The 14,510-nt window shown below is 38.9% G+C and overlaps 1 protein-coding gene across 3 annotated transcripts in view; it reads left to right on the top strand.

Moving 5' to 3' along the window:
• TFG (trafficking from ER to golgi regulator) overlaps positions 1-14,510 on the top strand; it is a 42,855-nt gene that overhangs the window by 17,736 nt on the left and 10,609 nt on the right. For all 3 annotated transcript variants that reach the window (XM_065876252.1, XM_065876253.1, XM_065876254.1), the window contains one exon: positions 10,412-10,579. In XM_065876252.1, the coding sequence (XP_065732324.1) occupies positions 10,412-10,579 (168 nt within the window). The remainder of the gene's footprint in view (positions 1-10,411; positions 10,580-14,510) is intronic.

The following is a 14,510-nucleotide window of genomic DNA, read 5'->3' as shown; positions in this document are numbered from 1 at the left end:
ATCCTTTTAATGTGCTGTTGGATTCTGTTTGCCAGTATTTTGTTGAGGATTTTTGCATCTGTGTTCATCAGTGATATTGGCCTGTAGTTTTCTTTCTTTGTGACATCCTTGTTGGGTTTTGGTATCAGGGTGATGGTGGCCTCATAGAATGAGTTTGGGAGTGTTCCTCCCTCTGCTATGTTTTGGAAGAGTTTGAGAAGGATGGGTGTTAGCTCTTGTCTAAATGTTTGATAGAATTCGCCTGTGAAGCCATCTGGTCCTGGCGTTTTGTTTGTTGGAAGATTTTTAATCACAGTTTCAATTTCAGTGCTTGTGGTTGGTCTGTTCATATTTTCTGTTTCTTCCTGATTGAGTTTTGGGAGGTTGTGCCTTTCTAAGAATTTGTACATTTCTTCCAGGTTGTCCGTTTTATTGGCATAGAGTTGTTTGTAGTAATCTCTCATGATCTTTTTTATTTCTGCAGTGTCAGTTGTTACTTCTTTTTCATTTCTAATTTTATTGATTTGAGTGTTCCACCCTTTTTTCTTGATGAAACTGGCTAATGGTTTATCAATTTTGTTTATCTTCTCAAAGAACCAGCTTTTAGTTTTATTTATCTTTGCTATCATTTCCTTCATTTCTTTTTCATTTATTTCTGATCTGATATTTATGATTTCTTTCTTTAGGTGCAAGGTTAGGTTGTTTATTCGAGATGTTTCCTGTTTCTTAAGGTAGGATTGTATTGCTATAAACTTCCCTCTTAGAGCTGCTTTTGCTGCATTCCATAGGTTTTGGGTCATCGTGTCTCCATTGTCATTTGTTTCTAGGTATTTTTTCATTTCCTCTTTCATTTCTTTAGTGATCACTTCGTTATTAAGTAGTGTATTGTTTAGCCTCCAGGTGTTTGTATTTTTTACAGATCTTTTCCTGTAATTGATATCCAGTCTCATAGCGTTGTGGTCGGAAAAGATACTTGATACAGTTTCAATTTTCTTAAATTTACCAAGGCTTGATTTGTGACCCAATATAATCTGTCCTGGAGAATGTTCCATGAGCACTTGAGAAAAATGTGTATTCTGTTGTTTTTGGGTGGAATGTCCTATAAATATCAATTAAGTCCATCTTGTTTAATGTATCATTTAAAGCTTGTGTTTCCTTATGTATTTTCATTTTGGATGATCTGTCCATTGGTCAAAGTGGGGTGTTAAAGTCCCCTACTATGATTGTGTTACTGTCGATTTCCCCTTTTATGGCTATTAGTATTTGCCTTATATATTGAGGTGCTCCTATTTTGGGTGCTTAGATATTTACAATTGTTATATCTTCTTGGATTGATCCCTTGATCATTATGTAGTGTCCTTCTTTGTCTCTTGTAATAGTCTTTATTTTAAAGTCTATTTTGTCTGATATGAGAATTGCTACTCCAGCTTTCTTTTGGTTTCCATTTGCATGGAATATCTTTTTCCATCCCCTTACTTTCAGTCTGTATGTGTCTCTAGGTCTGAAGTGGGTCTCTTGTAGACAGCATATATAAGGGTCTTGTTTTTGTTTCCATTCAGCCAATCTGTGTCTTTTGGTGGGAGCATTTAATGCATTTACATTTAAGGTAATTATCGATATGTATGTTTCTATTCCCATTTTCTTAATTGTTTTGGGTTTGTTATTGTAGGTCTTTTCCTTCTCTTGTGTTTCTTGCCTAGAGAAGTTCCTTTAGCATTTGTTGTAAAACTGGTTTGGTGGTGCTGAAATCTCTCAGCTTATGCTTGTCTGTAAAGGTTTTAATTTCTCCATCAAATCTGAATGAGATCCTTGCTGGGTAGAGTAATCTTGGTTGTAGGTTTTTCTCCTTCATCACTTTAAGTATGTCCTGCCAGTCCATTCTGGCTTGCAGAGTTTCTGCTGAAAGATCAGCTGTTAACCTTATGGGAATTCCCTTGTGTGTTACTTGTTGTTTTTCCCTTGCTGCTTTTAATGTTTTCTTTGTATTTAACTTGCGACAGTTTGATTCATACGTGCCTTGGCATGTTTCTCCTTGGATTTATCCTGTATGGGACTCTCTGTGCTTTCTGGACTTGATTAAATATTTCCTTTCCCATATTAGGGACGTTTTCAACTATAATGTCTTCAGATATTTTCTCAGTTCCTTTATCTTTCTCTTCTTGTTCTGGAATCCCTGTAATTCATATGTTGGTGCGTTTAATGTTTTCCCAGAGTTCTCTGAGACTGTCCACAGTTCTTTTGATTCTATTTTCTTTATTCTGCTCTGCAGTAGTTATTTCCACTATTTTATATTCCAGGTCACTTATCGATTCTTCTGCCTCAGTTATTGTGCTACTGATCCCATCTAGAGTATTTTTAATTTCATTTATTGTGTTGTTCATCGTTGCTTGTTTCATCTTTAGTTCTTCTTGGTCCATGTTAAATGTTTCTTGCATTTTCTCTATTCTATTTCCAAGATTCTGGATCATCTTTACTATCATTATTCTGAATTCTTTTTCAGGTAGACTGCCTATTTCCTCTTCATTTGTTATGTCTGGTGGGTTTTTATCTTGTTCCTTCATCTGCTGTGTGTTTTTCTGTCTTCTCATTTTGCTTATCTTACTGTGTTTGGGGTCTGGTTTTTTTTTTGTTGTTGTTTTGTTTTTTTTGCGGTACGTGGGCCTGTCACTGTCGTGGCCTCTCCAGCTGCGGAGCACAGGCTCCAGACGCACAGGCTCAGTGGCCATGGCTCACTGGCCCAGCCGCTCCACGGCATGTGGGATCTTCCCGGACTGGGGCACGAACCTGTGTCCCCTGCATCGGCAGGGTGACTCTCAACCAATGTGCCACCAGGGAAGCCCTGGGGTCTCCTTTTTGCAGGCTGCAGGTTTGTAATTCCCGTTGTCTTTGGTGTCTGTCCCCAGTGGCTAAAGTTGGTTCAGTGGGTTGTGTAGGCTTCCTGGTGGAGGGGACTGGTGCCTGTGTTCTGGTGGATGAGGCTGGATCTTGTCTTTCTGGTGGGCAGGTCCACGTCTGGTGGTGTGTTTTGGGGTGTCCGTGGCCTTATTATGATTTTAGGCAGCCTCTCTGCTAATGGGTGGGGTTGTGTTCCTGTCTTGCTAGTTGTGTGGCATAGGGTGTCCAGCACTGTAGCTTGCTGGTCGTTGAGTGAAGCTGGGTGCTGGTGTTGAGATGGAGATCTCTGGGAGATTTTCACCATTTGATATTATGTGGAGCTGGGAGGTCTCTTGCAGACCAGTGTCCTGAATTTGGCTCTCCCACCTCAGAGGCACAGCACTGACTCCTGGCTGCAGCACCAAGAGCCTTTCATCCACATGGCTCAGAATAAAAGGGAGAAAAAGTAGAAAGAAAGGAAGAAAGAAAGAGGATAAAATAAAATAAGCTAAAATAGTTATTAATATAAAAAATAATTATGAAGAAAAAAATTTTTTAAAAAGAAGATAACAAAAGTAATGGACAGATAGAACCCTAGGACATATGGTGAAAGCAAAGCTATACAGACAAAATCTCACACAGAAGCATACGCATAGACACTCACAAAAAGAGGAAAAGGGGAAAAATAATAAATCTTGCTCCCAAAGTCCCCACCTCAATTTGGGATGATTCGTTGTCTATTCATGTATTCCACAGATGCATGGTACATCAAGCTGATTGTGGAGCTTTAATCCGCTGCTTCTGAGGCTGCTGGGAGAGATTTCCCTTTCTCTTCTTCGTTCTCACAGCTCCCAGGGCCTCAGCTTTGGATTTGGCCCCGCCTCTGCGTGTAGGTCACCGGAGGGCATCTGTTGTTCACTCAGACAGGGCGGGGTTAAAGGAGCAGCTGATTCGGGGGCTCTGGCTCATTCAGGCCAGGGGGAGGGAGGGGTGCGGATGCGGGGCAAGCCTGCGGCGGCAGAGGTTGGCGGGACGTTGCACCAGCCTGAGGCTCGCCGTGCATTCTCCCAGGGAAGTTGTTCCTGGATCCCGGAACCCTGGCAGTGGCGGGCTGCACAGGCTCTCCGGAAGGGAGGTGTGGTTAGTGACCTGTGCTTGCACACAGGCTTCTTGGTGGCGGCAGCAGCAGCCTTAGCGTCTCCTGCCCGTCTCTGGGGTCCGCGCTGTTAGCCGTGGCTCGCTCGCGTCTCTGGAGCTCCTTTAAGCAGTGCTTTTAATCCCCTCTCCTCGCCTACCAGGAAGCAAAGAGGGAAGAAAAAGTCTCTTTCCTCTTCGGCAGGTCCAGACTTTTCCCCGGACTCCCGGCTAGCTGTGGTGCACTAACCCCCTGCAGGCTGTGTTCACACCGGCAACCCCAGTCCTCTCCCTGCGCTCCGACGGAAGCCCGAGCCTCAGCTCCCAGCCAGACAAACCTCTCAGGCTGTTGAGTGCCGGTCGGCACCGATCCTCTGTGCGGGAATCTCTCCGCTTTGCCTTCCGCACCCCTGTTGCTGTGCTCTTTTCTGCGGCCCCGAAGCTTCCCCCTTCCGCCACCCGCAGTCTCTGCCCGCGAAGGGGCTTCCTAGAGTGTGGAAACGTTTCCTCCTTCACAGCTCCCTCCCACTGGTGCAGGTCCGGTCCCTATTCTTTTGTCTCTGTTTTTTCTTTTGCCCTACCCAGGTACGTGGGGAGTTTCTTGCCTTTTGGGAGGTCTGAGGTCTTCTGCCCGCGTTCAGTAGGTGTTCTTATATGTACTATTTACATTAAGTTAAAGCAAGGTTTATTGACAAAGTTGGAACTGAATATAGTTTGGGGACCAAATATATAATTTAGACTGAAATATAAGTATGGCTTGAAAGTAGATTGTAAAAGAGTTGCTTTCCTCAACTTTTAATATTAGATGTTGCACTTTAAAAATAAACTTTTTTTTTAATAATTTTTGTGTTTGCATATAAGTTTCACATGCTTAAAACTGTCCATATTGTGAACTAGTAGTATTTTATAGACTCTGGATGACTGGCTGTAAGGGGCTTAATAGAAGATAGTTTTGTGGAAAAGTGGTATTGTATAATCCCTTGCAACCTTTAGATTGTGAGATACTCTCTTTTTGGCCCCATTTAAATTGTGGAGTTTTGTTTGATTTAGTTAAAGATGCATTATCCGTCATTTCCCTCTTCTTCCAGCCATGTGGAATTGTGTTAGTGGTAGATGGCTTGATAAATATTTGCTGATTGATTAGTAATTTCTAGTTTCACTTCCAGATTTCAGAACATACGAAAGAGATGTGCTGAAATACTACAGTGAGATCCTTCTGGCCTCTTTATGGTGAAACCTTTTACATTTCAGGTCAAAGCAAATGGCATTTTTGAATCCTATCTCTCCAAACAAATATCTTTAAACAAAAATCTCCAATTTTAGGTCAAGGATCTGAAGAAAACTTTTGACCATTTTCCCAGAAGAAATCATAGATGCTGATACAACTACATTTGCATATAACTTGAAGGAGTTAAAGCATCTGTAGAATATTATGAAACTTAGATCAGAATTCAACAAGTAGAGCCAGTACTGTGCAGAAACCTACAGTAGCCTATATTCTGCTCTAAAGAATAGATTTATAAGCTTTTTGGTTTTGGTGAAACAACCTTTCTCTTCACTTATTTCTCTCCACATACTGCTTTTCTTTATTAGTTTATTTCCAGGTGTTCATATGTTTTATTGTTAATATCTCACCTATATTAATGTAAAAGATGTTAAAAATTGGTTACTTCTCTGCATCTTGGAAATCATATCATGTATTGTTTCTTTATATGGTCATCCTTCTAGTCATTGTGTCCTATCTGAGTTACTTAATGAACTGAATAGTACATTCTATGCTTTTTTCTTTAATTAAATTAATTAATCAATTTTCATACAGCAGGTTCTTATTAGTTATCTATTTTATACTTATTAGTGGATATATGTCAATCCCAATCTCCTGATTCCTCCCACACCACCTCTTTCCCCCCTGGTATACGTACATTTGTTCTCTATGTCTGTGCTTCTATTTCTGCTTTGCAAATAAGATCATGTATACCATTTTTCTAGATTCCACATATATGCGTTAATATACGATATTTGTTTTTCTGTTTCTGACTTACTTCACTCTGTATGACAGTCTCTAGGTCCAGGGACGTTTCTACAAATGACCCAGTTTCATTCCTTTTTATGGCTGAGTAATATTCCATTGTATATACATACCACATCTTCTTTATCCGTTCGTCTGTTGATGGGCATTTAGGTTGCTTCCATGACCTGGCTATTATACATAGTGCTGCAGTGAACATTGGGGTGCATGTGTCTTTTTGAATTATGGTTTTCTCTGGGTATATGCCCTGTAGTGGGATTGCTGGGTCATACGGTAGTTTTATTTTTAGGTTTTTAAGGAACCTCCATACTGTTCTCAATAGTGGCTGTATCAAATTACATTCCCACCAACAGTGCAAGAGCGTTCCCTTTATTCCACACCCTCTCTAGCATTTGTTGTTTGTAGATTTTCTGATGATGCCATTTCTGACTGGTGTGAGGTGATACCTCATTGTAGTTTTTTTTTTTTTTTTTTTTTTTTTTAGCTGTGTTGGGTCTTTGTTTCTGCGTGAGGGCTTTCTCTAGTTGCAGCGAGCGGGGGCCACTTAATCACAGTGCGTGGACCTCTCACTGTCCAGGCCTCTCTTATTAAGGAGCACAAGCTCCAGATGCGCAGGCTTAGTAGTTGTGGCTCATGGGCCTAGATGCTCCGCGGCATGTGGGATCTTCCCAGACCAGGGCTTGAACCCATGTCCCCTGCATTGGCAGGCGGATTCTTAACCACTGCGCCACCAGGGAAGCCCCCTCATTGTAGTTTTGATTCGCATTTCTGTAATAATGAGTGATGTTGAGCAGCCTTTCATGCACCTCTTGGCCATCTGTATGTCTTCTTTGGAGAAATGTCTATTTAGGTCTTCTGCCCATTTTTGGATTGGGTTGTTTGTTTCTTTAATATTGATCTGCATGATCTGTTTATATATTTTGGAGATTAATCCTTTGTCCATTGATTCATTTGAAAATATTTTCCCCCATTCTGAGGGTTGTCTTTTCGCTTGTTTGTAGTTTCCTTTGCTGTGTAAAAGCTTTTAAGTTTCATTAGGTCCATTTGTTTATTTTTGTTTTTATTTCCATTACTCTAGGAGGTGGGTCATAAAACATCTTGCTGTGATTTATGTCAAAGAGTGTTCTTCCTATGTTTTCCTCTAAGAGTTTTATAGCGTCCAGTCTTACATTTAGGTCTTCAATCCATTTTAAGTTTATTTTTGTGTATGGTATTAGGGAATGTCCTAATTTCATTCTTTTACATGTAGCCATCCGGTTTTCCCAGCACCACTTATTGAAGAGACTGTCTTTTCTCCATTATATATCCTTGCTTCCTTTGTCATAGATAAGTTGACCATAGGTGTGTGGGTTTATCTTTGGGCTTTCTGTCCTGTTCCATTGATCTATATTTCTGTTTTGGTGCCAGTACCATATTGTCTGGAGTACTGTAGCTTTGTAGTATAGTCTGAAATTAGGGAGTCTGATTCTTCCACCTCCATTTTTTTCCCTCAAGATTGCTCTGGCTGTTTGGAGTCTTTTGTATCTCCATACAAATTTTAAGATTTTTTTGTTCTAGTTCTGTAAAAAATGCCATTGGTAATTTGATAGAGATTGCATTGAATCTGTAGATTGCTTTGGGTAGTAGAGTCATTTTCACAATATTTATTCTTCCAATCCAGGAACATGGTGTACCTCTCCATATGTTGTGTCACCCTTGATTTCTTTCATCTGTGTCTTATAGTTTTCTGAGGACAGGTCTTTTACCTCCTTAGGTAGGTTTATTTCTAGGTATTTTATTCTTTTTGTTGCAGTGGTGAATGGGATTGTTTCCTTAATTTCTCTTTCTGATCTTTTGGTGTTAGTGTACAGGAATGCAAGAGATTTTTGTGCATTAATTTTGTTTTGTTTTTTTTTGTGGTACGCGGGCCTCTCACTGCTGTGGCCTCTCCCGTTGCGGAGCACAGGCTCCGGATGTGCAGGCTCAGCGGCCATGGCTCATGGGCCCAGCCGCTCCACGGCATGTAGGATCTTCCTGGACCAGGGCACGAACCCGTGTCCCCTGCATCAGCAGGTGGACTCTCAAACACTGTGCCACCAGGGAAGCCCTGTGCATTAATTTTGTATCCTGCAACTTTACCAGATTCATTGATTAGCTCTAGTAGTTTTCTGGTAGCATCTTTAGGATTATTTGTGTATAGTATCATGTCATCTGCAAACAGTGACAGTTTTACTTCTTCTTTTGCAATTTGTATTTCTTTTATTTCCTTTTCTTCTCTGATTGCTGTGGCTAGCAGTTACAAAACTATGTTGAATAATAGTGACAAGAGTGGACATCCTTGTCTTGTTCCTGATCTTAGAGGAAATGCTTTCAGTTTTCCACCATTGAGAATGATGTTGGCTGTGGGTTTGTCATACATGGCCTTTATTACGTTGAGGTAGGTTCCCTCAATGCCCACTTTCTGGAGAGTTTTTATCATAAATAGGTGTTGAATTTTGTCAAAAGCTTCTTCTGCATCTAGTGAGATGATCATATGGTTTTTCTTCTTCAGTTTGTGAATATGGTGTATCACATTGATTTGCGTATATTGAAGAATCCTTGCTTCCCTGGGATAAATCCCACTTAATCATGGTGTATGATCCTTTTTTTTTTTTTTTGCAGTACGCAGGCCTCTCACTGTTACGGCCTCCCTCGTTGCAGAGCACAGGCTCTGGATGCGCAGGCCTAGTGGCCATGGCTCACCAGCCCAGCTGCTCCGCAGCATGCGGGACCCTCCCAGTCTGGGGCACAAACCTGCGTCCCCTGCATCGGCAGGTGGACTCTCAACCACTGTGCCACCGCAAAAAAAAAAAAAAAACAAATAAAATGCTGTGCCTTGCCCTCACCAAGAAACATATAGCTACCTATGTTTTTCAGCACTCTACCTCTGTAATGGACTCCTTGGACACTTGCTTGGACATTTGCTTTCCTCTATGAGGCAGATGATGTGTAGGCCACCTTAAATACTGGATTGACCTGTAGCAGTAGCTCTGCAGTAACTACTGGAGGAAGTAGTGAGCTAGTGGACATATATTATATATTGTGTTCCCTGGTGAATTTAGTTTGCCCTAAGTGGAAGTATGCATAGGTAGTGGAAGGTAGCACTGTGAGGGGAAATAATCATAAGATTGGTGTGATGTGCTCTTGGGATGTGTCCTTGGAATTAGAGGAGGGAAATTGGTGAGGAAGATGGATGACTGGCAGACTTATTTTAAAGCAGTAGTTATAGAAGCTTTCTTACAGAAATTTAGGAAATATTAATGTAACTAAAGGAATGATAGGAATAAATGAGAGCTGTAATAAGCCCATGTGTGCTTATATTCCACTTAGTCCGTACATTTTTTCACAAGATATATTTGGTCTTGATCACAGAGATGATTTAATAACTGATGTTCATTTACTTGGTTGGTAACAGAAAGGAATTGATAATTGTTTGTTATTTGAGTAAGTGGTTAGCAGTATTCTTTTCGTTAACTTGTTCGTTTTGTTTTTAATTTTTTTTATTTGTTGGCCTTAAGTTTCTATTTATAAAATGTAGGTTATTCTTGAACCCCTTTTCTTTCACAAGGTAGTGTAAATGCCTGTTTAGTACTGTAGTATCCTTAGAAGAAAAGCATGGTTTAAAATTTTTCCTGCTCATAATGTTTAAAATTCTATTTTTCAAAATATTTTATTATGGAAAAACTGCAACATATACAAACAGAGGCATAATACTATAATGAATTTCATGAACCCATACAGCTTCAACAATTATCAATTCATAGTATCATGCCATCTATACTTGCACACATTTCTACCCCTCCCATGTTATTTTGAGCAAATCTCAGACACATATCGTTTTATCTGTAATAAGTATTTTAAAGGAAGACATAGTAAATTAAAAGTATGCATTGGCTTGAGGTTTCCATGTACTTTAATAATGAACCAGAAGACAAGTAAAAATAAAACATAGAAGTTGATATCATAACTTTAGTTAAGCTTTTTTATCCTTTTAGAAAATAAAACATTAGTGCACAGTATGAGTCTGATATTAGGATATAGGTCATAGGTCTTCAAAAAGATGGATAAAAATGTTTCTGTCTGTAAAAGTGTTTGTATTTTTTTTTCTCATCTGATAATTCTTAGGGAAGGACATACATAATAGCTTTCGCAAAAAATTTTATCTATTTGCATCTCTTTTTGACCTTTTTTCCTGATTTTACAAACAAAAATATAAACAAGTACAAAGAAGAAGGTAAAATTATCTATAATCCTATTTTCAGAGATACCCTCAACATTCCAGAGTATATGCACATATATATTTTGCTGTCATATATTTTATAGGCCTTATTGAGTATAGATAAAATAGAAACAAGTTTTTGCTTATTTCTTTTATAGATACTGTGGATAGTAGGGAAGAAAAGCCTGCTGCTTCTGATTCTTCTGGGAAACAGTCTACTCAGGTTATGGCAGCAAGTATGTCAGCTTTTGATCCTTTAAAAAACCAAGATGAAATCAATAAAAATGTCATGTCAGCATTTGGCTTAACAGATGATCAGGTTTCAGGTAAGTTAGTGCCTTCCTCCCATCCTTTATTCACCCTCTCCTTCCTCCCCTTTCCTTCTTTCCTTCTTTAATGGAAGATAACTTGGATATGGTGAAGTGCTCAAATCTTAAGAGTTCAGTTCAGTAAATGTTTACATATGTATATACCCTATGTAAAATACCAACAAGATCAAGATGTAGATGATTTCCAGCACCCTGGAAAGCTTTCTCATGCCCTCTCCCAGGCAATAGAACTGTCCTCTTTAAAGAATAACCTCTGTTGGTTCAGGTAAATTTTATCAGAATTCAGAGGGTTTATTTTTTTAAAAATCTGAATCATTTATAATCTTATTTCAGATGTGTTGCTGGATTTAAATTATATTTGATATTCTTTCTTTTGATCTTAAATTAAGGCAATTTAAATGAAGATTTCTGGTTTAATTTAGTGTAGAAACTGCTTTTATTTGAATGTTTTTAACCTTAAAACAGCATCTATACTGTGCTTTCTTTTTATATTTTGGGCATCATTTTTTCTGCTTTCTCTCTTGGGATTCCAATTACATGTACACTGGAGAGCTTGAGTGTCCCATGGCTCTCTGAGGTTCATTTTTCTTCACTCTTTTTTCTCTCTGTTCTTCGGATTGGATGATTCCTGTTGATCACTCTTCACATTCACTGATTTTTTTCTACCATTTCCAATCTGCTGTTAAACCTTTCTAGTGAACTTTACCTCTCAGTTACTGTGCTTTCAGCTCTAGAATTTCCGTTTGGTTCTTTTTATAGTGTTAGTTTTTTCTGGTAAGATGCCTTACCTTTTCATTCATTAAGATTGTATTTCCCTTTAATTCATTGAAGGTATTTTTATTTAATTCTTTAAAATTACTTATAAAGCTGCTTTGAAATGTTCACTACATCCAGCATCTGGGCCTGTTTGGAGTCAGTTTCTTCTGCTCTTTCCCTCAGGGGAAACTGAGTATGGGTCACATATTCCTGTTTCTTTGCACATCTGACAGTTTTTGATTGAAAACTGGACATTGTGGTTAATATGTTCTAATAACTTGGTATTCTTCAGTCTAATGCTCTCCCAGCTGAGCTATTTCAGCAAAGACTTGGGATTCTTTTAGGTTCTTGTGAGGATTTTTTCTTACTGCTGCTCTAGTATTTACTCAAATTACTCCTTCCTCCTGGGATTATGGCAGCTGACCGCTCTGCTAAGTCCTTTCAGCTCTAGGTGTGCTGCTTTTTCTTCTGTGCCCTCTTGGTGTCACCCTCTCCCCTCCTACCCCCATGGTCAGCTGGGGGTTTGGGACTGAGCTTATACTCATATTTTAGGTCTCATTCCTTCAGTGACTCTCTTAACTCAAGGGCTTTTCCCCTCAAATTTCTGGCTGCTTGACCAATCATGAAGTTAACACCGGTTTTCTGTGGTTGGAGCTGCAGAGGTTGGGGTTTGCAATTCTCACCTGTTGTAATTCCAGGGGGGTAAACTCTTGGTGTCTGCTGACATTTGGCTGACCTCTAGTCATTTCAAATAGTTGTTTTCTTCTATTTTGTCCAGGTTTTTAAGTTATTTGTGGGAGGTTTTCCCTGATCAGTTAACTTGGCCATTATCAGTAACTGGAAAGATAGAAAAAGAAAATTAGTAGAAAAAATCCTTTGAGACTTTTATGGGATTATTTATTAAAGAGAATTGTGTGACATTCTGAAAAAGAGAGGTGAATATTTATACATGATGTATGTTCTTGGCAAAAGAAGACATCGCATAAGTGGTCCATCTAAAAAACACATTTTTAGAGCAACTGAAATATGAGTTAATATTACAACTTCGTAATATTTAAGACTTCAAGATATGCCAGATAGAAGGAGTAAATAGTTATATATGAGGTCAGGCTTAAAATTTTTGATTAGAATATAGTATAGACCAGACTAATATGATTACTGTGATTCATATTATATTTGAAGACCATTTCTCTGGTAGCTTTGTATGTTGAATTGAAGTAGGAAAAACTGTACACATAGAAAATGCCAGGATACTTTGTGAAGTTACTCAGGTTATGATGTGAAAAACTTGGCTACAGTAGTGAATGTGTACATGGAGGGATGAACTATTATGATAGGAAAAGCAACATTAACTAATAGCTTATGTACAAGGAAGAAAAGAGGAGTGGGAGTAATATTTTTTTAGGATAATAACATAGTGTGTTTGTATTATCTGTGTTATCCTTCTTAGGAGGGACGTGTGTATTTATTTGTCTACATGTTGATAAATATCAGTGAAATGGTGGTACGCAGGAGCAACTGTCCATTTTACTCTGGCAGTCATCAGTTTCTCTTGCATTACCAGTACCATTATCCTAGTTTAGGTTCTCATCAATATCTGGACTATCAGCTTCCACCTATGTGCCTCTAATACAGTGCTAAGTTCTGGGATATACCAGTGCAAAGGATAGAGGTTTGGCCCTCAGGGAAATTAGTCTGCTAGTAATAGCAAGTACTTATGTGGAGCTTTCTAAGTGGTATTCACTTTTATAGGCTCTTGCTATATAATCATTTTTTAATTTTCATTTTTAATATATTTTATATTAAATATATTAATATATTTAAATAATGTTTTAATGTATTTTTTTAATATTTTTTGTTGAGGTATAGTTGATGGTACAATATTATATAAAGTTTCAGGTGTACAACATAGTGATTCACAATTTTTAAAGGTTATACTCCATTTATAGTCATAAAATATTGGCTATATTCTCTGTGTTGTATAATATATCCTTGTAGTTTACTTATTTTATATATAGTATTGATAGTTTGTACCTCTTAATCCCCTACACTTCTTGCCCCTCCCCCATAACCACTTTTATAAGTATTTGCTATAAGCTCTTATTAACTCACAATCCTTACAGTAACCTTATGAAGTAGGAATTAGTATTTCTTTTGTACAGATGAGGAAACTGAGGCACAGAAAGAGATCAAGTAACATGCCCGGAGTTACACAGCTACTAAGTGGCAGCATTGGGAATTGAACCTAGACAGTCTGGCTCCAAAACTTGTGTTTTTAACCATTCTTCTATATTGCCCAAACAAAAAGAACTTAAAGAAGTCAACATATCTATAATCTACAGTTATCTTCAGAATGTCTTTTTTGCCTGTTACAGTATTGGAGCTGTAGCAAATTCTCTCCATTTACTTCTTTGTTCATTATTTTAGAAGAATTTTGAATGGTTCCATGTGTAAGAGAGCTAGGCCTTGTGAGGCAGATGGAAGGAATCAGAAAGGGACCTGGCCAAAAGAGCTCCAAGTCTAAGAGGGAAGATGAGGCCTCTTCAGAAATACAAAGTAGAAGTTGGTAAGGGTCTTAATAAAAGTATACTCCATAGAAGTTCACAAGTGAAGAAAAGTATTTATGGGTGAAGAAGCCTTACTAGAAGTGTGGAGTTATAACTGAGTTTTAAGGAATGTTTATCTAGATATGTGAAAATGGGACAGTGAAGGGAACAGTGATTAATGAAATGGAGGCAGAGAAAGTATTAGATCTATTGGGGGAATAGGGAATAGGTTAGTTTAACTGAAGGGCATGTGAGAAGAGGAATTGTGAGAAATGTTTGGACCTTTGAATACCAAGCTAGAGGCTTGAACTTGATTTATGGGCAGTGGAGGCCCATTGAAGAATGAAATGAGGGCTTCCCTGGTCAGTGGTTAAGAATTCACCTGCCAATGCAGGGGACACGGGTTCGAGCCCTGGTCTGGGAAGATCCCACATGCCGCGAAGCAACTAAGTCTGCGCACCACCACTACTGAGCCTGCACTCTAGAGCCTGCGAGCCACAACTACTGAAGCCCACGCACCTAGAGCCCATACTCTGCAACAAGAGAAGCCACCACGAGAAGCCTGCGCACTGCAACGAAAAGTAGTCCCCGCTCGCCGAAAAGACCTAACACAGCCAAAAATAAAT

The sequence above is a fragment of the Phocoena phocoena genome, chromosome 4 (assembly GCF_963924675.1).
Source record: "Phocoena phocoena chromosome 4, mPhoPho1.1, whole genome shotgun sequence".
In the NCBI taxonomy this organism is placed as follows: Eukaryota; Metazoa; Chordata; class Mammalia; order Artiodactyla; family Phocoenidae; genus Phocoena; species Phocoena phocoena.
Note: the sequence above shows the minus strand (reverse complement) of the source record. Positions and strands in the feature narration are given on the sequence as shown.